Source organism: Prionailurus viverrinus, unplaced genomic scaffold, assembly GCF_022837055.1.
Source record: "Prionailurus viverrinus isolate Anna unplaced genomic scaffold, UM_Priviv_1.0 scaffold_42, whole genome shotgun sequence".
Classification (NCBI taxonomy): Eukaryota; Metazoa; Chordata; class Mammalia; order Carnivora; family Felidae; genus Prionailurus; species Prionailurus viverrinus.
Window position 1 is genome coordinate 1,499,537 of NW_025927609.1, and position 23,987 is coordinate 1,523,523.

The window sequence follows — 23,987 nt, forward strand, 5'->3', positions numbered from 1 at the left end:
CGTGCCCCCCGCTTTGGCAGATGGGCTCCTGCCGATGCACCTTACAGAGCCCTGGGAGGGCGAGGAGAGCAGACGCCGCCGGGCTCCAGGCAAACAACGCCCCCCAGCCGCCCTCTGCAAAGACTGCAAACTGGCTCAGCCCCGCGTGAGGGTGCAGGGGTCCACGGCGTTGTGCCGGGCGATGCTAGAAAGATGCCCACACGCTCCGGCCTCTCTCGCTCTCCTCCCCCCGTGACTTCTTGGAGGCCAGGGCTCAGAGCACTGTCGCCCGGCCAGGTCCCTGATGAAGCTTCTCCACAGCCGCCCACGGCCTCCACGGGAGCGCGGGGGCCCTTCTCCCCACCGCACGGCTCTCCCCACTGGGCTGTCTCGGAGTGTGCCCACACAGGAAGCCCCGGCTTCCTCCCTCAGCTCCACGCAGCTGGGCGCACAGAGGCTGTGGTCATCAGAACCAAGGTCACCCCACCTGCTTCTCCACGGGACTCGCCGCGAGGCTGCCCCCACGCAGCTTCTCGGCCGAACCGCCCACCAGACAGACGCATGGTACCTGGTGACCCTTGGCGTCAGTGCCGTGCCTCTCTCCCCGCCCCCAGCCCACGGTGGCCTCGCCCCTAAGCCTGCCCCCTGCCCCTGTCCTGTGCTCTTCCGACGGAGTGACCCTGCCTCTCTGGGAGGGACACAGGTCAGCCCTGCCTTCCAGAAGGGACTCCCGAGATGCTCTCGTTCCCTTGGGGTGGAGACTGCAGCCAGCTGGTAGCCTGCAGGCCACCAGAGCATTTCCGACGACTTTTCTAACCCTCCAGCCCCCTGGCCAGGTGTTGGTGTGAAGAGGAATAAGAGCCCCTTTCAAGCCCCTTTCAAGCACTCTGGAGCTTATGCTAATGAGGGGCCCCGGGAGGGTGGGGGCCGGTCCATAGGGACAAGTGGGCCGGAACCCCTCCACCCTGAGGGAGGGCGCAGGGAGCTATGGCAGTGGGGGGCGGGGAGCGGTGAACAAGCAAGGAGCTGGAAGGGAGGTGCCATATGCCCGGAGACGCGGACGCTCCATACGCCCCCGAACCTTCTCCTCTTCCACCTGGCTGTTCCCGAGTTGTATTCTTCATAACCAACCGGTAGGTGTTAAGTAAACTGTTTTCTCTGACTTCCGTGAGCTATATTAGCAAATTGTCCAACCCGAGGACTGAGTCCAATAGCCGAGTGGGACAGGGTGCGGGAGCCCCGGGCCCAGTTCTAGCAGATGTAACTGTCGTCTGCAGGGGGCGCAGTCCCATGAGGCCCAGCCCTTAATCTGCGGGGTCTGCATGAGCCCCAGGAGGCATCTCAGGGACCTGGGGAACTGTGCGTGTGGGCGCCCACACACCACACCCGTGGGGGGTGAGAGAGGCAGCAGGGGTGGTGGCTGTCTCCACGTTGTCCCTTCTAGAAGCATCCTGCCCCCTTTCCTCCAGGCCTGTGTGTCTGCCTTGTCTGCTGTTTGCACGGATGACGCGTAACCAGTTTACAGGCACAGGTCGTGAGGGTTCCCGTCCGTGAGCTTTGACTTTCATGCTCACGAGTGTCACCCCATCTCAACAAGACCTGGAACGTTTCCTTCCCGCCTGCAGGGACGCTTCTTCAGGCAGCGCCTCTGAATTACCGAGCTGCAGGAATTGGCTTTATTGGCTGGGTTCTCACCTCTTGCTGGTTATAGAAGTCAGAGTCTCTTTCCCCAGTGTGTGGCTTTTCTCTTCACTGTATCTAAAGGGGTTTTGGTAAATAAGTTTTAAATTTCCAAGTTAGTCAAATTTATTCATGTTTTTCTTTCTAATTTGGGCTTTCTGCTCCTTGATTGAGAAATCTGCTTAAGCGGAAGCCACAAGGATTGCCAGGACCCACTCTTCGCGTTCAGCTCCGTAATTTGCCTGGAACGTGCTTCTGTGTGCCGTGTGAAGGGGCCTGCTTTTCTCGGAGCATAAACACGCTCCGGGACTGTTTGCCGACCGCAGATCCCACACGCAGCAGCGCCTGCACCTGCAGTCCCGTTCCCTCCCCCTCTAAGCAGCACAGCCGCCATCCCGGCTCGGGGGGCGACGTGCGAGCCCGCTGGCCCCGGCTGCCTGCACGCGCCTGGGCCGGGTTCCAGGTGATGGGACACAGCTGCCACGTGACTGTGCCTGCGGCGGCTGGGCCACCCCGGGCCACCCCTCCTTCCTGCCACCGTGGCAGCTCGGACCAGGCGCCGGAGGATTCGGCGTGGGGGGGGGGCGCTGCAGCGCCCCGAGGACAGAAGATGCGTCCTGGATGCAGCAGGAAGACGGAACCCGGACGACCCACCTACTTCTGGACCTGACTTCCTGTGAGACAGAAATAAACTTCCATCTGGTTTACGTTTCCCCTCAAATGCGGGCAAAGGTGCCACCAGTCGTTACCAGTCTCACACTGCTGCGTTTCCACTTGAGTGCTGGGATTAGATTCCCAAGGGCTGTAAAAAAATTAGGGCATTTGATTAAAATTGCATTGAAGTTGTAGAAAATTCAATAGTTGATCCAACTATTGAAAATGCACTATTGGCTCTGGTGTGGGTGGGCGGGTTTTTATGACTGAGGATGGCTTGCCACTTTTTCCTTTACTGTCTTTACTGCCATGGTAACAGAGGTGACAATAATCCCAAAAAGTGAGCTGGGGATCCTTCCCTGTCTTCTAATCTCTAGAAAAGATGACCTAAAATAGGGATCCTCAGCTCTGCAGGAGTGTAGGGAGTTCACACCAAAGCCGTCCAGGCGAGCGGGTCTGCCTTCTCTACAGCCCTCTCCTCTCTTTGGTTTTCTTCAGTTTGTTTCCTTCCTGGGATTGGGTGTGATGTGTGTATATTTAATGGTTACATATTCCCCTCTCCACCTGTGCTTGAGTCAGTTTCAGGAATGCACATTTTTCTGGAAGGCTGTTTTCATTTCATTTCAGTGTCAACACCTATTTCTGTTGAAGTCGCCTACAACCCTGCACGTAACTACCTACAGCTTGTTCTTTGTAAGTGATTAGCCGTGCGACTCTTTGTGACTGACGATCATTTTCTAATCTCCACTGTGATTTCCTCTTCTGGGTATTACTGAGGTACAGCTGACACTACAGGGCACATATTAAGGCCCACGCGGTAGTGAGAGGCGACTTCTGCCCGTGCCCTTGAGACCCATCATCCCCGGAGTCCTCCTTGTCCTATGTCCCCCCTGCTGCCCCTCCCTGGGCGGCCACTGACCTGCTTTCTGCCACTGGAGGTTAGTTTGCATTCTCTAGGATTTAAATTCATGGAATCACCCGCCAAGCACTCCTGTTTGTCTGGTTTCTCTTCCTCTGCACGGTTATTTTGAGGTTTACCCACAGTGCACCCGGTGGCATTGTTCATCCCCACCCCCCCAAGTACCCGCCGCATGGACACCCACCGTGTGCCTATCCACTTCCGTACAGGTGGCGGCTGGCCTGCCTCTGCTTGCCGACTACCACAAAGGGGCTCTGAGCACTCACGTGTGACTCTGTGGACGTGCACTTCCACTTCCACCTCGCACCCACGAGCACGATGGCTGGGGCGTGCGACGGGCACATCCTTAGTCTTTTAAGAAACCGCCAACCCGTCTTCAAAAGAACACGCCCGCCCACAGAAGACAAGGGCACCAGTCTCCCTGTATCCCTGTCAACCCTTTACGTGGCCGGTCGTTTTCATCTTAGCTCACAGTGGGACTTTGCACCTCGCCTGCATTTCCTAGTGATGGTGAACGGTGCCGAGCATTTTATCGTGTGCTGATTTGACATCTTTTTTGGTAAAGTGTCCATTCAGATTATTTTGCCCATTTTAAAAACTGCTTTTCCCCCTGGTTGAGTTTTGAGGGTCTAAATTTATATGTTGTATACAGGCCCTTTATCAGATACATGATTTGCGAATATTTCCTCCCAGTCGGTGATTACTTCTCATTCTCTAATGGTGTCTTTAAAGAGAAGCAATTTTTAAAAAAAATTTTTTTTTCAATGTTTATTTTTGGGACAGAGAGAGACAGAGCATGAACGGGCGAGGGGCAGAGAGAGAGGGAGACACAGAAACGGAAACAGGCTCCAGGCTCTGAGCCATCAACCCAGAGCCTGACGCGGGGCTCGAACTCACGGACCGCGAGATCGTGACCTGGCTGAAGTCAGACGCTTAACCGACTGCGCCACCCAGGCGCCCCAAAGAGAAGCAATTTTAATTTGATGAAGTCCAATTTATCAGTTTTTCCTTTTATGGAGAGTGCTTTTAGTGTTATATCTAAGAAAATATCTACCACAACTGCCAAGATTTTCCCGTTTTCTTCTACAACTTTTATACATTACTATCTATGATCCTTTAAAAAAAAATTTATCTTAATTTAGAGAGAGCACACGAGCAGGGGAGAGGGACAGAGGGAGAGTGACTCTTAAGCAGGCTCCACACTTATCATGGAGCCCGATGCAGGGCTCGATCCCATGACCCTGGGATCATGACCTAAGCCAAAATCAAGAGTCAGTCACTCAACCAACTAAGCTACCCAGGCGCCCCCATCTGTGGCCCATTTTAATCTCTGTATGTGGTGAAAATATGAAGTTCCCTTGTCTGTTTTCACATAGAGAGGTCCACTTGTCCAGTCACCATCTGTTAAAAAGACTTTTCCTCCATGAATCACCACTGCACCTTGGTCAAAGGTCAGTGTGACCAACAAGGAACAAGCGGAATTTGAAATTAAAAAAAATAATACCATTTACATTAATACCTTCAAAAATTAAATATTTAGGTATAAATCTAACAGGATATGTATGAGATCTCTATGAGGAAAACTACCAAACTCCGAGAAAAGAATCAAAGAAGAACTACATAAATGCAGAGATATTCCATGTTCATGGACAGGAACACTGGGTATTGTTAAGATGTCGGCTCTTCTCGGCTTGGTCAGTCCCAGTCATGATCTCAGCAAGGTATGTTGCAGGTGTTGACAAAATGATTCTCAAGTTCACCGGAGGCTCAAGACCCAGCACCACCAACGCAGCACAGGAGGAGAACACAGTCGGAGGACTGGCACTGGGGGGCTTTTAGACTTACGATAAAACTGCAGTAACTGTGATACTGGGATTTGTAAGAAACATATCTTGGTCTTATACATATTTGGTCTTTGTTCATGTTCATGGTTCCTGGCTCAGGCTCCTATAAAACCTTAGGAATTTCCTAGGTGAGGAGAGCCTTACAGATGTCTTTTGCTATGTTAATGAGGTGGCTTTTAGAAAGCACCTAAGGAGGAGGGCTGGTTTAGAGGGTTGGGAATTTCAGTCCCATCCCCCTGACCCCCAGGGAGGGGGGAGGGGCTAGAGGCTGAGTTAATCACCAATAGCCAATGATTTGGAGCACCTGGCTGGCTCAGTTGGTAGAGCGTGCGACTCTTGATCTTTGGGTCATGAGTTTGAACTCCATGTTGGATATAGAGATTACTTAAAAAAAAAAAATCAATGGCCAATGATTTAATCAAATGTGCCTATGTAATGAAGCATCCATAAAAACTGCAAAGGGCAGGATTTGAAGCTTCCAGGTTGGTGGGTGTGTGGATGTGAGGAGAGCACCACGGCTGGAGACGGCGTGGGTGCTCCCTGACCCTCCTCTCCCCATGCCTCGCCCTCTGCGTCTCTTCATCTGGCTGTTCCTGAGTTATATCCTTTTATAATAAGCTAGTGATCTAGCGGGGGAGATGTTTCTCTGAGATCCGTGAGTCACCCTAGCAAGTTAACCGAATCCAAGGAGGAGGTCCTTGAGACCTCCAATTTACAGCCGGTTGGTTAGAAGCACAGGCCAACCGGAGGCCGCCCGGCTCCTGTCCTCGTTAGAATGTGAGGAACCAATCCCTCCCCGACACGTCCGACAGAACTGGATTCAAAATCCAAACGGCAATCAAGACACTGTAGCACTGGCAAAACAAGACACGAATAGATCAAGGGGACAGAACAGAAAGCCCGGAAACAGACTCACATAGACACAGTTAACTGATCCTAGACAAAAAACAAAGGCAACGCAGGGAGCAAAGAGAGTCTCTTCAACAAGTGGTGCTGAAACAACCGAGGACCCATGTGCAAAAAAGTGAATCTGGACAGAGATCCTACACCCTTCACGATAATTAACTCACAAGGATCACAGACCTAAATGCAGAATGCAAAACCATAACCCCCTAGAAACAACACAGGAGAAAACCTAGGTGACCTCGATATGGTGATGAGTATACATACAGCACCGAGGGTGCAATCCACGAGAGACAACATTGATGAGTTGGACTGCATTAAAATTTAGAACTTCGGCTTGGGTAAGACCAACGTCCACAGGATGAACAGACAAGTCACAGGCTGGGAGAAAAATCTGATAAGTGACTGTTATCTAAAACATGTGAAAAACTCTTAAAACTCAACAAGAAAACAAACTACCATGTTTTTAAAAATGGGCCAAAGATCTTAACAGACAGACACGCCATCACGTTTGGGCTCCTGTGAAGAACGCTGCAGTGAACGCGAGTGAGCGAGAATCTGCTGGAGACCCCGTTTCAGTTGTTGGGGCGAATGCCCAGAAGTGGGATGGCTGGGTCACATGGCAGTTCTAGCGAGCACTCTGACGAGCCGCCACACTGTTCCCGTAGCGGCTGCCCCATCTACATTCCCACCAGCCGCGCTCAGGGTTCCAAGCTCTCCACGTCCTCGCCAACACTTGTCATCTTCTGTCTTGTCCTGTTTTGTTGGCGGGGCATCCCCATGGGTGTGAGGGGGTGTCTCGCTGTGGTTTTGGTCCGCGTGTCCCGGCCGATCAGGGACATCTTCCTGCACTTGTTGGCCGTCGGTGCATCTTCCCGGAGATGCGGCTTTTCAAGTCCTTCATCCATTTTTGAATCAGGTTTTCTGTTGTCGATTTTTAGTAGTTCTCTACATGTTTTCACAGTTTCTTACAAAACTGAACATATTCTTACCACGTGACCCAGCAACCACACTCGTTGGTATTTACTCAAAGGAGCTCAAAACGTAGGTCCACACCAAACCTGCACACAGATGGTTTACAGAACTGCCAGCGCTGGGAATCAGTAAGGTGTCCTTTGGGAGGTGACAGGCAAACACACGGGTGCGTCCAGGCAACGGGATGGTATTTGGCGCTAAGAAGGAGCAGGCCGTCATGCCATGAAGACACCATGAAGACGCCATGAAGACGGAGGGTCCGCAAGTGCATTTCACTAAGTGACAGCAGCCAATCTGAAAAGGCTACATCCTGTATGATTCTATCTGTGTGACGTTCTGAAAAAGGCGGGACCATGGAGACAACAGAAAGCTCAGGGGTTGTCAAGGGCTGGGGAGAGGAAGGGGGTGACAGGGTGGAGCACAGAGGATTTTCAAGGCAGTGAAAATACTCTTTATGACACCCTAATGACAAATACATGTGATTAAGTAACTGCCCAAACCCAGAGAACGTGCCACATGCAGAGTAAAGCCTCATGTAAACTACGGACTCTGGGTGACTATGATGTATCCGGGCAGGTTCATCATTGGAACAGATGCACATTCTGGGGGGTGTGCATGTGCGGGGACACAGAGTATATGGGAAATCTCTGTACACTCCTCTTAATTTTGTTGTGAACCCAAAACTGCTTTTTAAAGATCTAAACTCTTGGGGTGCCTGGGTGGCTCAGTCGGTTAAGCGCCTGACTTCAGCTCAGGTCATGATCTCACAGTCTGTGAGTTCGGGCCCCACACTGAGCTTTGTGCTGACAGCGCAGAGCCTGCTTCAGATTCTGTCTCCCTCTCTGCCCCTCCCCTGCTCATGCTCTGTCTCTCTCAAAAATAAATAAACATTTTAAAAAATTAAAAAAAAATTAAATTAAAAAGTATATATATAAACTCTTAAAAATGGTTAATGTGATAGATTTTACATCACGTGTTTTTCCCCACAATAAAAATAGTGTTTGTCTACATCAGCAACAATTCATCCAGAATACACAATAGATAATAAGATAATCCTCACATGAATATAGGAAGTATGAAGTTCTAGGAATTAATCCGTCAAAATTGCCTAGCATATAACTGACCCAGATGACAGTTCACGTATGGAAAAATACACAATACTCATGGAGGGACTGATTTAACTTTATGTTCATTCTTTCCCTTTCAATCCATGATTCCACAATTCCATATAAAATCTAAGCAAGACACGTGGTGCACCTGAGAAGCCGATTCTATAATATGTACAGAAGAACAGAGGCTCGTAAAAAGCTCCAAGTGTGATGAGAGACGGATGAAGAACAGTCTTATCCAACCAGACCTTTAAACACACTAAAATGTCAGAAGTGCAAAAACCGTGGAACCTGTGCAAGTACACTGGATTATAGAGACTCGAGAGGCTAGGAGCCTAGGAGCAGCCCCGTCTTTGTAAGGGAGTTCAGTATATTACAGGGACGCCTTCACAGATCAAAGGAGAGGGTCTCGATTATTTAGTAGACGGTCCCAGGAAAACTGACTCACCATACTAAAGTAGTAAAGCCACATTATTATTTACAACACAAATATTTGCGAGTAAAATGATAAAAATTTTGGAAAAAAGTACGGGAGAATATTTTCATGCCCTTAATTTGAGGAGGAATTTCTTAAATAAGATTCTAAAAGTACAAATCACAGGGTGAAAGATTAACGGGTAAGGTTCTAACAAAACGAAGCGTTTCTCCTCAGAGCGTGGCACGGACCAAGTGAAGACGGGGGTCTGGACTGGAGAAGACACGGAACCTTCTCCGACCATCAAAGACTGCAATAGCAGCTACAACAAGAACTTCCGCCGGTCGAGATGACAAAAAGCATGAGACCCAGAAGACGAGTGGGTAGACGGTGTGAACAGGTAACTCCAATGAGAAAGATGAACGAAGGCACAGCCGCTCCACACCCCACAGAGCAGTTTTGAAATGAGGCGGAAACCAGCCTCACGCACCGTCGGTGTACGCATACACAGGCGTGACCCTTCTGGGCGCGGCAGAGACCCGTGAAGTTCTACACGAGTGCAGCAGAGACCCTGGGCGGCAAAGGTCTATGACGAGCCACGCTCACGAAAACTCCAGGCTGTGCTGTGGTGGAGAGAGCAGACCCAAGTCTCTATGGTGAGGGCACGGACACAGCACGGCCATGACTATGGCAGGGTCTCTGCAGAAACCAGCTGTTTGTCACCACATCAGGGACAGTGTCCAAACACTGAGTTGAATGAAACTATGAGACACAGAATAGCACCTAAAGCACAATTCCATTTCTATGAATTAACAACACACACATAAATACCCTAAAATGACACCACCATGTATTTTTCCAAGGCCACACACACACACACACACACACACACACACACACAAGTGAATGGATGGTGGACAGGAAGGACACATAAAAAGCAAATTCATCAAGGTGGGCTCAGTGTGCACCTGTACTTAAGGGCAACGGACCACAGCGTATGCTGATTCAAGTTCTGTGCACCTGAGGCTCTCTGACAAGGTCCTTGCAAGAAAATCAATACAAAGACCTTACAGACAACCGAACAGGTACATGCGTGCACATACGTGCACGTCAACTGTTGACGGTTTTGGAAGAGCAGTCAAGAACCCGATCACGACGAGCCGCACAGCAGAGCTCTGAACAAGGAGGCGATCTTTGTCTTAATATGCTTTTGTGCCATCCAACTTCTCGCACCTACCTACGCTACTTGCCCTTTTTTTTTTCAAGTGAACGTTTGTTAAAAAAATAAACAAAAAGCTACTGGACCTAACACCAGCGTCTGACAAAATGAGGCCTTCTAAAATCTGGCCCGGACACATCTTCGTCTGAAAGAGCCTTTGTCAAGCAAATGCAAACTGGTGTGTCTCAGCCGCCCCCACCTCACCGGAAGCCACCCCCCAACACCGGATGCTAGGGACACTCTGCACTCACAGAAACCCCAAATGGTAACTGTGGGGAACAGGACCACTAAGCTGGCATCTACCAAGAATGAGAACACCCTTAGTTTTAGTTTTCTCTGGGAGCAAACCGTTTTACAACTTTTTTTTCAGAGAGAGAGAGAGAGAGAGAGAGAGAGAGAGAGAGAAGGAGGGAGAGGGAGGGAGGGAGGGACAGGGAGCATAAGCAGGGGAGAGAGGTAGAGGGAGAGAGAAAGAGAATCCCAAGCAGGCGCAATGCTCAGTGCAGAGCCCGACGCGGGGCTCGATCCCATGACCCTGGGATCATGACCTGAGCCAAAATCAAGAGTCGCGCTGAACTGACTGAGCCCCCCAGGCGCCCCTGGGAGCAAACTATCTGCAGCACACAGATGCCCCGATGCACAAACGCAAGGGCGAGGCAGAGACGCAGCCCGAAGGACGGCAGCCCGAGGCCCAGCTCGATCCCCTCAAGGTGGCCCCCGACACCCTGGGTGGGGCCCCGGTCCCACAGAGGGCGCAGGAGCCCGGGGCAGGACACGCAGACGACACCGGGCCCAGAGCGGCGGACGGCGCCTGCGGGAGCCCGCGGGCGGGAAGCCTTACCGGGCCATCTTGTCGCTGCAGGACATGGTGAGCAGCCTCTCGCCCTGCAGCACCCCGTCCCACGTCTGCAGGCTGGCGTTGGACCGCACCGGAATCGTGCCTTCGCCAGACTCTATTTTCGTCCGCAGCTGTCCTCTGGCTTTGCGGTTTGGATGCCTGTCCGCTGGTTCTAGGAGAGGAAGGCCAGGTGAAAGTCCTCTCCTCTCCTCACGGCAAACAAGTGCAGCAGCCCCTACACATTTAAAGTCGAGTTTATGCCTGTGTGCACGCGCTCACTACCCGGTAAGCGACCACCGCACGGGGCCCTGGGCAGGAAAGGCACAATGCAAACCAAAGTCATGGAGGTAGGTCCTAAAGAGCGCTTCCATTTTAACCAAAATGTTTACTTTCTATCATTAAAAAGGAGCTGAAGCAAACAGGACAAAATGCTGACATTCGCTAATTCTAGCGGATGGATATTTGAGTGTTTGTTACGTTTTTTCCCTGCATTTTTAAATTTTCAAAAATATATTATGGGGATGCATAAATAATGCAGAGGGAAGCACATGCACAAACATCTAAAGTGATTGTCTCTGGGTTACAGGAATATGGGGGATTGACATTTTCTCTTAATATTTTACAAATATGTAGCCACCATCCAGAGCGAGAATGTGTTACTTTTATAACCAGAGAAACTCATGCACTCAAATGTTGTCTTTGCAATAAATAATGCTTAAGCTGGGGAAAAGACACGAGGACACAAGTTACTATCAAATACAAGCACCGACCTCATATGCAAACACGGGTGGAGGCAAATGTGATGCAACAGGGCCCCCCTTGCACTGGTCTGTGCTGCTTCTGAAATTTCAGCCAAATACCCCAGGTACACACGCATCGAGTCACAGTTCATCACAAACACAGATGACGCGCACCTCCGATGTACAGATACAGACTGTCCAAATTTAAATACTAAAAGCAATGTTGGTTTGATATCCTCACTCTATTCTAATTCCTCAGTATATCAGAATCAACATATTTCATTAAGATTTTCTAATTAAATTACTAGTGGAAGAGAAAAATCTCCTGCTTTTATATATTCCTATCAGATCACTTTCAAGGTGAAACTCTTCAAAAAAAGGGAGAAAAGGACATTCACGCAAGTTTACTCTTCCATCTGTTACTACGCAATCACCAATCTCCTCGAGACGTTGCTACCTGCTGAGCACTGGGTCTCGTACCTTCCAGAATCGGCTCGTGCGGCGAGAAAATTCTGGCGTCCCCACAGGGAGACGTGCTGATGTACAGATGGAACTGAACGCTCTCCTTCAGCCTGAACCCGCCGCGCTCTGACTTCTGAAAGATGGACCTTTTTTGATCGTCTTTGCTACTGGAAGGAAAAAAGTTGCAAAAAGGAACTTTAAAGCTGTAGACAAAGCTTAGTCTACCATAGTTGACGGTGACTTTCAGAGGCCAGTGTTTTCACCAGGGTACAGAGAAGCTGCAACGAGAATATCTGCATGTTATGATAATGAACCCAGTTCCTGTCCACTCAATAATGAACAAGTTATCAGAATGCGAGTGACCTCCCCTCCTCCTCATTTAGGACTTCAAAACAGACGACACACAGAGACGGGTGCATAAAGGTAGCTTAGACAGTTGGCCTGCTGTCTCTGTGTACGGTGACCACGATGGGTGGCCATGGTCCCAGGTGGCTTAGTTCTGCTCACACGCATGCTGCACAAGACACAAGCACACGGTCTCAAACACACTTCAGATCTACGACTGCGTCAGCGGTCGGTGCGCGTGCGTGTGTGTGGCACCTGGCCAGCTCTCGTCTGTACCTTGAGCCTCATGGGAAAATGGGACCCAACCGCACTGCTGCCAATAAAGTTACTGTTTTAATTAAAGAGTTTTTCAGAGGTTATAGAAACAACGAAAGGTTTTGCAGTACATTCTGATGGGAGGGGAATATTTTTTGAAAACTGCTCCCTTTAGTGATTTACTTAGTGAACTTACTTTAAGTAAAGCTCAAGCTGTGTATAAAGAAATCTGAGCAGGGACCTCCGAGCTACTATCTCCGCGTGGCAGTCATTTAACGCAAGGCCACGATCACTCATGTACTCGCCATTAATGCACTTTGTTCCCGTAGAGACACTTATCACCTTGGCATCTTTCACATCTGTGCCTGAAAAACAAACGAGACATTATTCCTCCGAAGGCACAGGCACGCGTGCCTACCTGTGCTCCCGGGGTCTGCGTGCCTTCGCAGCGACTTCCCTTCCGGGCTGTGAGTCGACCACTCAGCCCATCTTCACGCGCACGCCCGCCCCTACTTCTTACCAGGGCAGACCCGGGCTCCACAAAGCACTTCCCGCTGAGGACTCGCTGTGCAACGTTTCTGGGAAGCCAACCTCCCTGCCCCTCTAGTGCACACACTCTGAACCTAAGGGACTCATTTCCTCTGGACGCGGCCCCGCTGGGTACAGGTAGGGAGCACCGGGTAAGGGTCGACTAACCGGTCTGGCAGTTAGTTTTGAAATTAATAGCAAAGCACTAAGGAGGGTACGAGGAATGGCTCACGGAGGGATGAGGAGGAAAAGAGAAGTGACTCACAGTGTCCTGCCTAGGAATGCCTGTCACCATCTAACGGTACTGGGAGTGAAGCCTGCTGGGGACTTCGGGCACGGGAAACGCGTCCACCCTGACAGGCGCGGGGCAAGGCCTGGAAAGCCTGACGGTAAACCGCACTTGCTATCAGCTGAGTGCAAGGCGTGCGCCCCAAGCGGTAGTTAGGTGAGGGTTTCACTTCAGTCCTGTGGGGTCCTCTGAGGGGCACGCGACCACTGTCTCCGTCTCAAAGATGAGGGCCCTGAGGCCCAGAGGGGTCAGAGCCTGCCCAGGGTCATTCAACCACGGGGAGCCCGAGCTGAAGCAGGCCAGGTGACGTCAGGGCCACGGGCCAAGGGCTGTGTGGTGCTGCCTGCAGGCGTAAACTGTGGTGCTGAGCAAAGGCCCTGAGTGAGATGCACACACCACGATGCAAAACGCCCCGGGAGCCGGTCCGCGGCCCCTGAGCCCAGGAGGAGAGCCGCACGGAAGGGCCGCCCGCTGCTCACGCCTGCCGCTGGCGGAGGCCCAGAGCCTCGCCCCGGGAACGCTGCATGTCAGTAGCTGAAGCATTCACCCCTCGGGCATGTCGAGAGCAGCAGCAGAGAGAGAGGGAGAAACGGAGACAACACAGGCTTCAAACCCCAAATTAAACTGGGACCCCAGGTCACGTCCAGAGCCCTTCATGCTACTGCAGACACGCTCTCAGCTGTGCCACGGCAAACACATCGTGCACGAAAAGCCATCATCATTAAAGCAGCAGTCACGTGTCCTAGGGCATCGAGGGCTGGATCAATGCCAAAGGTCACGGAATCACATCCTGTCCACAATCAGATAGAGGAGAGCGACCTCGGGAGAAAAGGACGGAGCAGGGACCCCACAGAGGACTGAGGCGTTCTTCCTGGCTGGCAGGTGTAGACAGGTAAACCACTGGCTTGCTCTCTGGCCCTAGGGCCGGATGTCTGCACACGGCCAGCGGGGCTGAGTGGACGACCCAGTGTAGAGGGCCCCACAAGGAGCCTCTGACTCAGCCCCAGCCTGGCCAGCTGCAGGGACCCAGCAGGGGGCATGGCTGTGGCCTCCTGCTCTTGGGGTGGTCCAGGAGCAGGAGCTGCTGAGCGTTCTCACCCCCGGGTGAGGGAAAGAACTCAGAGAGGGCGCCTTGTCCTGCTGGGACTTCCAGGTTCATTTAATAGGGTTTCATGTGTCATCCCAAAGAGTGCTTTTTACCCAAGCAATTTCTGCTCTTGCTAGAGCTGCTCGTCTGCCCGATAAAAGTCACACACAAACTATCTGGAGGCATCACCATTAGTTGGGAAGTCAGATACGTCCCACTTTCAAATGACAGAAGTGCATTTTGCTGCCCTTTTCCAGAGTAGATCAAAACCACTCTTTTATGGTTACAGGAACCAGACATTAATACAGTGTGCCGTCTCCAAATAAAAAACTGAGGTTAAGAAACTGAACATTTGTAGGTGCAATTCCTATGTCTGCATATGACAAGGACTCTGAAGAATTAGGAAGATAGTTCCCATTAGGGTCCCAGAGATGGTCACAGTCTGACCGTCTTCCCCTCTTTTTTAGGCGCGAAGAAAGGCACCCCAATGTTTTACCTGTTGTCATGACGATACCGGCAAGAACTTTCCTACGTGCGTGAGGAGAGGAGAAGTTGTCCGTCAGGTCACCGAACTTATCCAGCACCAGGCGAGCCACGGCGTCCGCTAACACCTGAGGACCACAGCAGGGAGTCAGGGGCGCGGCCCGCACCCGCCCTGTGCACACCAACACAGCGGTCCCTTCAGAGTGGCCTCATAGACGGCTTCTCTTTTGGAAAACCACACAGGGAGATCTGGCAAACCAGCGCGTGTGAGTGAGCGTGTGTGTGTGTGTCTGTGTGCTTTCCCTTCAGAACGCTCCCCGGAAACAGAGGTCCAAGGAATTCGAGGCTCTGGATGGACTCCTTCAACGGATCTCGCAGACAAGGACGGTCCAGAACCGGTGCCACCAGTCTGGTCCACCGGGATCCCCTCGGACGAGGGAAGCGAGGCCACCCCGGGCCACCTGCCCCGCACGCCCTCTGCTCTGCACCAGGCTCTCCCAGCCTCCGGGGCCACACTCCCGGGAGCATCAGGGCTTGTGAAGGAAACGAAAGTGCTTCTTTCCCTCAACACGGAAGGGCTGCCATCGGCTGGAGGGCCGGCGGGGCCAGGGAACATCAGGGCAAGGACAGGGGCTGTGTGTGGAAGCCCGAGCCCCACGGCAGTTCCCACAAGGCGCCTGGGGCCAGGCCGGGGAGCAGGGTGCGAGTGCCCACAGGGACCCCTGTCTTCCTCCCTGCCGTGGGGCAGCCAGCCAGCCAGCCTCTCGTGCCTCGGTTTCTCCAACGTGCAAACCAGCCGCCCTGCCCTGCCCAGAAACCAGCGCTCACGAGCGTCCGGAAGGGCATTTCTCACTCGGCCCAACCGGCCGCGGGCAGCACCAGCGGCCGCGCTCTCCGAGGGAACGGGTGAGGGCGCCTGGCACGTTTCCATGCCCACAGCCTGCACCGGAGGACGCTGCTCAGGAGCAGACACACCCGGCAGAGCGTGGCCACAGTCCCACCTTCACGGCTCGCAACTCATCTCGGGTATCGGGGTTTGGGGAGATGCCGCCTGACGGGGGCGTGTGTGAAGAGCCGTGTCCCCACCGAACCCACACCTGTCTTGGCAACCAAACGGCCGGATCCAGTGTCCCGGCTTGGCCCCTAGGAAAACACTCCCCAGATGAACAGACACGTCCCGCATCCCGAATGACGACTTATTCTGAAGAGCAAAAGTTGCCATGAAAGCTCTCCTGCTGCTGCACCAGAAAATACCAGGGAGCCCAGGAAGACTGCGCTCGAGCCAGAGGCGTGGGCGTGGACACAAGACGCAGGGCGGGGCAGCAGGCCCCCCCCCCCCCCCCGCCTCCTGTCCCACGCAGAGGGTCCACGCCACACACATGGCTGCAGGCCACACGGTGGTGAGGCTATCAGAGTAAGGATCACGTGTTCCAACTTATATAAAAGAACAAATCCTAAGAGAGGCTAAGGATAAGCCAGAGAAAAGAAAAGCGTCTGATGGAAGGTTTGGCAAAGTTCTAAACCACAGAGCTCAGAGATGTGCAGGTTGGGCCCTTACGGTGACACGGACTCGTGAGAGGCAGGCACTTGGGGCACCGGGACAGTTTTTCTTCCCCTTAAAGAGACTGTGATCTCATTCCTACAAGTAAGGAAGAGAGTCTCCCTCTGCACGTCGGGCGCCACACGAATCACACCCGTGTCCCCACGGCCCCAGGCAGCGCCCAGGAACTGCGAGGCCCCGGTCCAAGGCTGGCTGCGGCGCTGGCCGCTTGGTTGTGCCGCGTTAACAAAATCCACTACCTGCAGGGGCTGCGGCCGCATCTCTGGGTTTAAACCCTGGGCCACCACCAGGAACACGATGAAGGTGAAAAGTCCTACGAGCAGGGAGGGCCGGCCCAACGCCCTCAAGGGTTACTCCAGGAAAGCAGTGAGGATGCTCACCGTTCCAGGATGTACGTCTGGAAACCTCCGGGCCAAAGGCAACACAGTCCAGAAATAAAGCTGTAAGGGCTGATTCTGCGAAGGCCACCCCAGGCCCTCCCAGGAAAGCATGAGCATGTCCTGAGCTCCCGAGGGGGCTCCAGAGACACCACAGTGGGGGCGCTGTGAGCAAAGACAGGACACCTAGCTCCACGCCTGCAGGCCCCCTGGGCCCCGACCAGAGGTTCAGAGACGACCACTGGGCGCCTGCAAGAACTCCAGGCAAGTGGCATCAGACAGGGCTGACAGCACCCCACCCTGTCCCTCATACGGGATTCCCATAGACGCCCCTCCCCAGTGAGGCTCCCCGGGGCCCCCGGTGGAGCAGAAGCATGGGGCCAGGCTGGGGAGCAGGGGTAAGTGTGCTCAGGGACCCCTGTCTTCCTCCCTGCCGTGGGGCAGCCAGCCAGCCTGCAGCCAACCCAGGCATCTGGGGCTCACGGGGTTCGCCTCAAACACGACAGCAGGCGCCACAGGAGTCAGGTGGCCTCAGACGCTAATCTGCACCCAAGCTAGAGCGCACTGAGCCACGGAAGCCCGAAATACATCCTCTCTAGGGGGCCGCCTTGTGGAATCTTCTGAAAAATGTCAGCAAGGGGTCAAGAGGGGAAGGGATTCTTTGGTTCATAAAAGACCAGTAGAATATTCTGAATGGGTTACTTTATACTATGCCGCATTTGGTTGCTTTAGGCAAAATAAAGTTTCTTTTCCCAAAACCTTGCACTACTGGCCATTTCGGGAGGTTACCCTGACTGTGTCCAAAGACAACTGGGAAGCTGTTGCATCCTGGATTCTTCTGAGACAGATGCAAGTTGTCCCATGTGGCAATTGGAGCCCTTCATTTTTTTCCCATCGAACCAGTTCAGATTTTATCTTTAGCAGTAATACTTTGACAAAAAGGAATAAAGTCATCAGGTTTTCTCTCTAAAAGAGTAATTTTTACACTAGGCCAGAAAAAAAAACCTGGGTTTCCAAGAAGAGAAGCAAGACGTAATCAGAGTCGTAGGATTTAGAGATGTCAGCTACAGCTGTTTCCCCCTCCTCTCTTCCCTTTTCGAGTCAGCCAGGAGCCCGCCCTGAAATCCTGTCTCCACCCTGGTCTTACGAGGGAGGGCCGTCCTAGGCCAAGCAAGTGTGGCCACCTACCTCCAGCCCAGCAGGAGGGAAGCCCGCACGGATCCCAGGTACGGACTCCCGGGCCCCTGGAGTGCCACCAAAGGGTCCCCTTCCTTCTCCCACCTCTGAGAGGCTCACAGACCTGCTACGGTGCGCCCTCTGCCTGGCTGGCCCTTGGCCTGGGGGCCCTTGGCCTTGCGGGACACCCGCCCTGACCCGGACGCGGGCAGCCTCACTTCTGTGCTCGGGACTCTCCGGTGAGACTTTGCAGGGAGCACCGCTGACCTGGGATGTGGTCCCCGTGCTCCGGTCACAGGCTGCTGTGGGACGCGGGTCCCCACAGAGGCGGACGGTGTGGGAAGGGAGCCACACGGGCTGCCGTGCGGGGTGGGGCAGGGCTCAGCCTGGAGGGCGCGAACGGCACTGCTCTGGGGGACAGGGTTTTGTGGGTCCCGCCCGCGTGTGATGGCCCTGGACGGGCGGCCCGGCACAACCGGCGCGGGCAGGGCAGGGCAGGGACACCTGGAGCCAGACTTACCGGTGACGCGCGGACGGGGCGCCAACAGCGACAAGGAGGAGCGAAGCCCTGTCTGAAAGCACTGCCAAGACACGGCCACCGTTCCGGCAGCACCACAGTTCCTCACCTGCGGTAAATGCAACTGAAGGCCCTCGCTGGGGATGGGCTGGCGAGACGGTGTTTGATCCAAGTGCAAATTAAAAATGGTCGCCAGGGCAGACTGCGCAGCCCGGGCCTTGGCGAGCTTTTTGTTCCGGCCCGAGCCCTCGAAGAACTGGCCGTCCACCACCACAGACATGACAAAGCTCTTGGCGTGGCTCTCCCCGCTCTCCGACAGGAAGTCGTACTTGAGCCCCGGCCGCAGCTCGTTCAGGATCATCACGGGGTTCTTCCCGCTCGGCGGCGGGAACGGCGGAGGGCCGGGCAGGGGAGGCTGCGCGAGGCCGGCGGGTGCCGGGGACGCGGCCAAGCTGAGGTCCCCGCTGGAACTAAAGGAGTCGTCCCCGTTGGAGCCCAGATAGAAGGGCGCATCCGACCTGTCCGGGGTCTCGAAGCCGTTGAAGAGCGTGTCGGGGAAGTCAGCCTGGTCGGACGTGAAGTCCGTGTTGGCGGACAGGGTCCTCCCCATGGCCAGGTGGGCCTCGGAGGCGTTGGGGAACTGAACGAAAGAGCGCAGGGCCTTCTCCGCGGCGTGCAGCTTGGCCTTCTTCTTGGTGGGGCCGGAGCCCTCGAACACCTGCCCGTTCACTTCGACGGACATGACGAACAGAGGCGCGTGCACCGGCCCCGTCTGCGACAGCAGCGCGTACTGCAGGCCGGGCTTGATCTCGTTCAGCTGCATCAGGGCGTTCTTGGGCAGCGCGGGCCCCGGCAGCCGCCTCCTCTTCTTCAGGCGGAACTTGGCGTGGCCATTGCTGCCCTCCTCCAGGGGCCGCTTCCGGCCGGTGCCGCCACCGCCCCCGTTGGAGAGCGGGGCGCCCTCGCCAGGCCCGGGGGCGCTGCCGTCCGTGGGGGGCGCGCTGTCCAGACCGCAGCTTTCCTTAACATCTGTGCTGCTCGAACCTGCGGTGCCCAGAAAGAGTAACTTACAACGCCTTCGTTGCAGGATCTTGTAAATGCAAAATTTATAGATTCCTTTATCTCTCTTTGTAACTGGTTAAGTGATGTGTGCTTATTCACTCTGCCTCTGGCCGTACGTGCAAGGGCTGCACCTTCAACCCAAGAACTGCCACCTGCACCAAGACGGGCAACTGTACGTTTCGCTAACTCGTGGCCAACGCCACTTGCGACTACCGTCCCCGACTGCTTTTGCATTCAAGGGTGGATTTTTAAAACAGTTGTTTTCTACAAGAATATTCTGAAGCGCCTAGAGATGCTTTACTCAAGCTTATCGGGGTGTGGGGTGATAAATTAATCCTGAAAAAGCTTCCCTCAGTAAGTCCAATGTCAGTATCGACACACATCCTCCTCCTTCTCAATGTCACTTGCTCTGACTGCGCCCACACCGGGCTCCGGACCGCAGCACCTCCCGGAGCAGGGCCAGGATTTACAAGATGCACTCACAAGGAATTAGTGTTTCAGGGTTAGAATATTCGATCACTATGTGCGGTCGTGGGATTTAGTCCGTGAATCAATCTGGGAAAACTCCTCATGTCATCACTGAGGGATACAGCCTCACTTCTAGTATTAACTTACATTTTTTCATGACATACAGGGATCGATTTATCTCTGAATCCTTAATATATTCCACGATAGGAAAAAGTACATAACAAGACATAAAACTCAAGCTGCGAACAGGCTACCACTTCCTAACTTTCCAAGTAAAGGCAGCGATTTTGTCTTTTTTTAAGAAACAAATATTTGACGGGTTGACAGGATAAGCTGCCTGTCCCACCTTTTAAAGGTAGTTTCTATTTGCAGTTAATGAAGATAATTTTAAAACTCTCTAAGTTTGGCGAAATAAATATGACTTTAATTTCAAAACGGGGAATTAAAAGGCATTTACTCTTCTCTGTAAGTTTATTAAGCTTTTTTTAAAAAGAGAGAAAGAACCAATTCCCTGTTTTCCCCGCTCATCTTCATAGGCCGTCTGCCGCGTGAAGCGTAGGAGTAATGACCGGGGCCCTGTCAGTGGGACTGCATTGGAAGACCTTTCATTAGCGCTCAAAGATGCAGCTAGCAACCGAAATAATTTTTACACGTGTAAGCAACTTACAAGTGCCCTGACAGGCGGCCCTCGGGTCACGGTACATAATCCAGAAGTAGATGCTCGTGACGCTAAGCAAACAGCACTGTGGACACGGGAGGATAAATGGGACAGAGAGTCCGACTGACGGCCACCAATCCCCAAAGTGAAAGTTGTCAAACTTCCGGGGCGGCCGGCCCTCAGCTGGGATGTAAAGAATAACCCTGGCTTAAGCCCAGACCCTGGGAAACGGACTCTGCATGGAGGCGGAGGTTGGGAGGCTGCCGACCTCTCTCTGCAGACGTCAAATACTCCCCAGTACTCCCGACACACACACCACTTCTCCCAGTTGACAAAGCTGACGGAATGGACACTAAATTTTCATTTATAACATCCTCCAGCAAAAGCTCGATAGGTTACTCCTTTCGGTGCTCGAAGGAAACAAAGGTTAAAAAGGGCAGAGCAAGACAGAATTTAGGTGAACGAATAGGCAAGAACGTCACACGTCAGGCGACTGCAAACATCCTGACGCGGTTGCCAAACAGGATTATCGACATGGAAAATCAGGCCGTGTAGACACACGTGCAAGTGTGTTCCATCACAGACTCACTGTCTCTGAAACAAAGGCTGTCCTTTAGGAGATAAAAATGATCAGTATTGGATTGACAAACAATCTTGAGATGTAAAAGAAAAAAAAAATACGCTTCCTATAATAGAGTTCACGTAAATTCCAAGTTGTTACTTGCTTCAGAAGCACTCAGACACTGCTCGTATCCCGTCTTATCAGAGGTGCTGCTGTGTAAAGGAAACACACACTGAATTAGACAGACAGACCCTGCTATCACAGCTCTTCCTAAGCAGACGTGGGCGCGACGCTAATTCACGGACGTGAACGCCACCCAATAAAATCTTTGCTGCTTTTCAAACGGTAGGAAATGTGGGACCTCACCACAGACCTCCAGACCGGAACCTGCGTTCACCCTTCAGGAAAATCACCCAGAAGAATCCTCCATCTTGGTGAGTTACCACAGGATCTGCGTGCCGTGAAGTCTCCACCCACGCCAGGCGGACAACAGCCCGCGGCCCCGAGAAAAGGAGGCTTAGGGGACACGTGCTCACACGGTCCTCACGGGGGGCTAGTGCCCGGGCAACAGTGGCCGCGGTGAGTGGAGCTGACGAGCAAAGACAGGCTGCGCCCCAAACAGGCCTTAAGAGTAGGCTCTGATGGGGACACCCGCCGGAAGACAGCACCCTGCAGGCAGCGGGGGAGGGCAGCGCTACGGTCACGCTTTCCCACACTCGCAACCGCCAAAGAGCACGTTCTCCGTGTGGTTCGTGCAACCAAGGCCCAGAGCACTGCAGAGCTCGGCGGCCCAGGAGGCGGGAGCGCCCTGCCCGCTGAGCTTCCGGGTCCTAAGTGGCCGCAAGCCCAAGCCCAAGGCCTCAGCTGGTCGGCCCTGGGAGAAGTCACAGGGAGACGTACTGGGCGGTGTTCTAGGCACGGTGACCAGTCTCGGTACGAAGTCACCCGGCGTGCATGCCTGCCTGCTCCTCCCTGGGCACGACCAGACGCTGCAAGTAAGGATGCAGATCCGAAAATGGTGTCCTCGCTGTCACTGCCCCAACTTCTGTGGGAGCCTTTAAACCTTATCCAAATGCACTGCTCTCGGGGAGTAAAGGTAAAACAGAAGAGACAAGTGCATTCCGCAAACTGCTTTCGGCAGAGAGCACCACTGCGGGGGCCGGGGGGGGGGTGGGGGGGCTGTGTGCCCCTGAGGCTCGCCGCCCTGCTCCACAGACGGGACAGCGAGGCAGACAGAGCAGGCCCCACGGTGAGCTCCGGTCCACAGCAGCCCAAAGGCTCGCCCAAGTCTTGGAAACTTGAAATCAGCGGGCTTGCGGGAGCCCCCTTCCCTCAAAGCACAGGGAGAATTCGCTGTCTTTGCAGGGGAAAATTTAGCCACTCTTCTCCCAAATGACCAAGTATTTCAATCAATCCCAAAGGGTATCTTAGATTTGCACACATGAAAATCCAGCCACTGGTAGGAGACCCACGCCGCGACGTGGCACGAACCCGTGCGGCTGTGAGGCACGTGCATCTAGAGACACGTGTTCTCCCTCCTAGTACACACGTGTCGGTCCCAGAACGGTGGCAGTGGAAGGTCCAGACAGACGGCCGTGAGGAAAGTGCCCACACAAGTACCAACACCTACTGCAGGGAACACATCAGAAAGTTAAAACATGCCACCGTTAGCAGCCCATTTCGCAGGAAAGGAAATCACTTTTCCCAATTTCGTCTCATTACAACTATTTACAAGAACACTACGATGGTAACGGAGAACTAGCTACTTGACGCTACGTGATGGGCCCAGGTCTTACTCATGTTTTCTTCTTCTTCTACGTCCATGGCAAAGTGCTCGTGAGGGTCTCTTGACTGGCGGAGACGGTTTCTGTCTGAAAGACAGCAAGAAAATGACTTTGAGCGTGCCCGTCGCAGGAGCACGGGGGTAAGCCCGCTGTGCGGGAACCACCGCGACACAAGTGCAAGTGAGAGGAGACGCCTTCACACGAGGAGGGCCACTCTGTCGTCCAGCACCGAACGCGGGGATGCGCCCTCCGCTCTGGCACGGTCCCGGACACCGAAGGACCGCCAGCCGGGGCCGCGCCGCCAGGAGGGACGGCGGAGGTGGAAGGAGACAGGGCAAGGGAGGCGCCGTCTGAGCGGGGCGGACCGTGCCGGGGACGGGGCCCTGGAGGGCAGGGAGGACGAGGACGGCTCGGAGAGAGCCTTCCCATGGGACGCAGTGAAGACGCTCCATGTCACAACGGAAGACGACAGAGCCACACACACGCCAGCCCATGCCAACGGCCACCACCGCCCAGAGCACTCTGGTCTGGCCGGAGCAAGGCCACCGCAGGATTTCCCCCCACTTCTTTTCTTCGTCCTGAACAGCACCTCGTGTGGGTGCCACTAAAGGGCACACACAGCTGTTCAAGTCGGACCTCGCCCCTTAGCCACCTGTGACTTCCTTTGTTGGCAGCAGAAACCACAGGCACCCTCAAGGAACAATTACTCCGATTCTCCGACAGCGAGCAAGTTCAAAGCCCCGTCTTCCTGAATACTGTGGCTGTGCTCTGCAAGGCTGTGTGAACGCATTATCCATAATAAAGGGCCCCATCAGACGGCGAGCGAGGTAAAGACTGCAAATGTTCTGGCCACAATCTCTTTGTATGGAATAAAACCGAAATGAAACTTACACTGTAAGTCACTAAAAGGCAAATTCAGTGCTTTCAGGATAACGGTAACGAAAATGTGCTGAAATAGGCACGTGTCGTAAATGTCCCTCAGGTATCTAAAATGTGTGTTTTCATGACAATCGCGTGTTAATAATAGCGAATCCCAACATATAACTGGCAAATTTGTTGCCAAAAGTTACATGGGTTTCTATTTAGAACCCTTTATTT

The 23,987-nt window shown here is 53.5% G+C and overlaps 1 protein-coding gene across 15 annotated transcripts in view; it reads right to left on the reverse strand.

The window, feature by feature from the left end:
* The window catches only part of ADARB1 (adenosine deaminase RNA specific B1), a 141,688-nt gene that overhangs the window by 28,156 nt on the left and 89,545 nt on the right, over positions 1-23,987 (reverse strand). For 10 of the 15 annotated variants that reach the window (XR_007149673.1, XR_007149674.1, XM_047846942.1 and 7 more), the window contains 6 exons: positions 22,902-22,976; positions 18,465-19,399; positions 14,738-14,852; positions 12,534-12,702; positions 11,756-11,904; positions 10,539-10,770 (listed from right to left, as the gene is read on the reverse strand). Coding sequence is in view for 13 of the 15 variants with exons in the window: in XM_047846939.1 (XP_047702895.1) it covers positions 10,539-10,770; positions 11,756-11,904; positions 12,534-12,702; positions 14,738-14,852; positions 18,465-19,399; positions 22,902-22,976 (1,675 nt within the window). In the remaining 2 variants the exon portion in view is untranslated. Of the gene's footprint in view, positions 1-2,288; positions 2,462-10,538; positions 10,771-11,755; positions 11,905-12,533; positions 12,703-14,737; positions 14,853-18,464; positions 19,400-20,552; positions 20,730-22,901; positions 22,977-23,987 lie in introns of those variants that run through there. The other 5 variants (XM_047846947.1, XM_047846936.1, XM_047846938.1 and 2 more) reach the window with 5 other exon arrangements.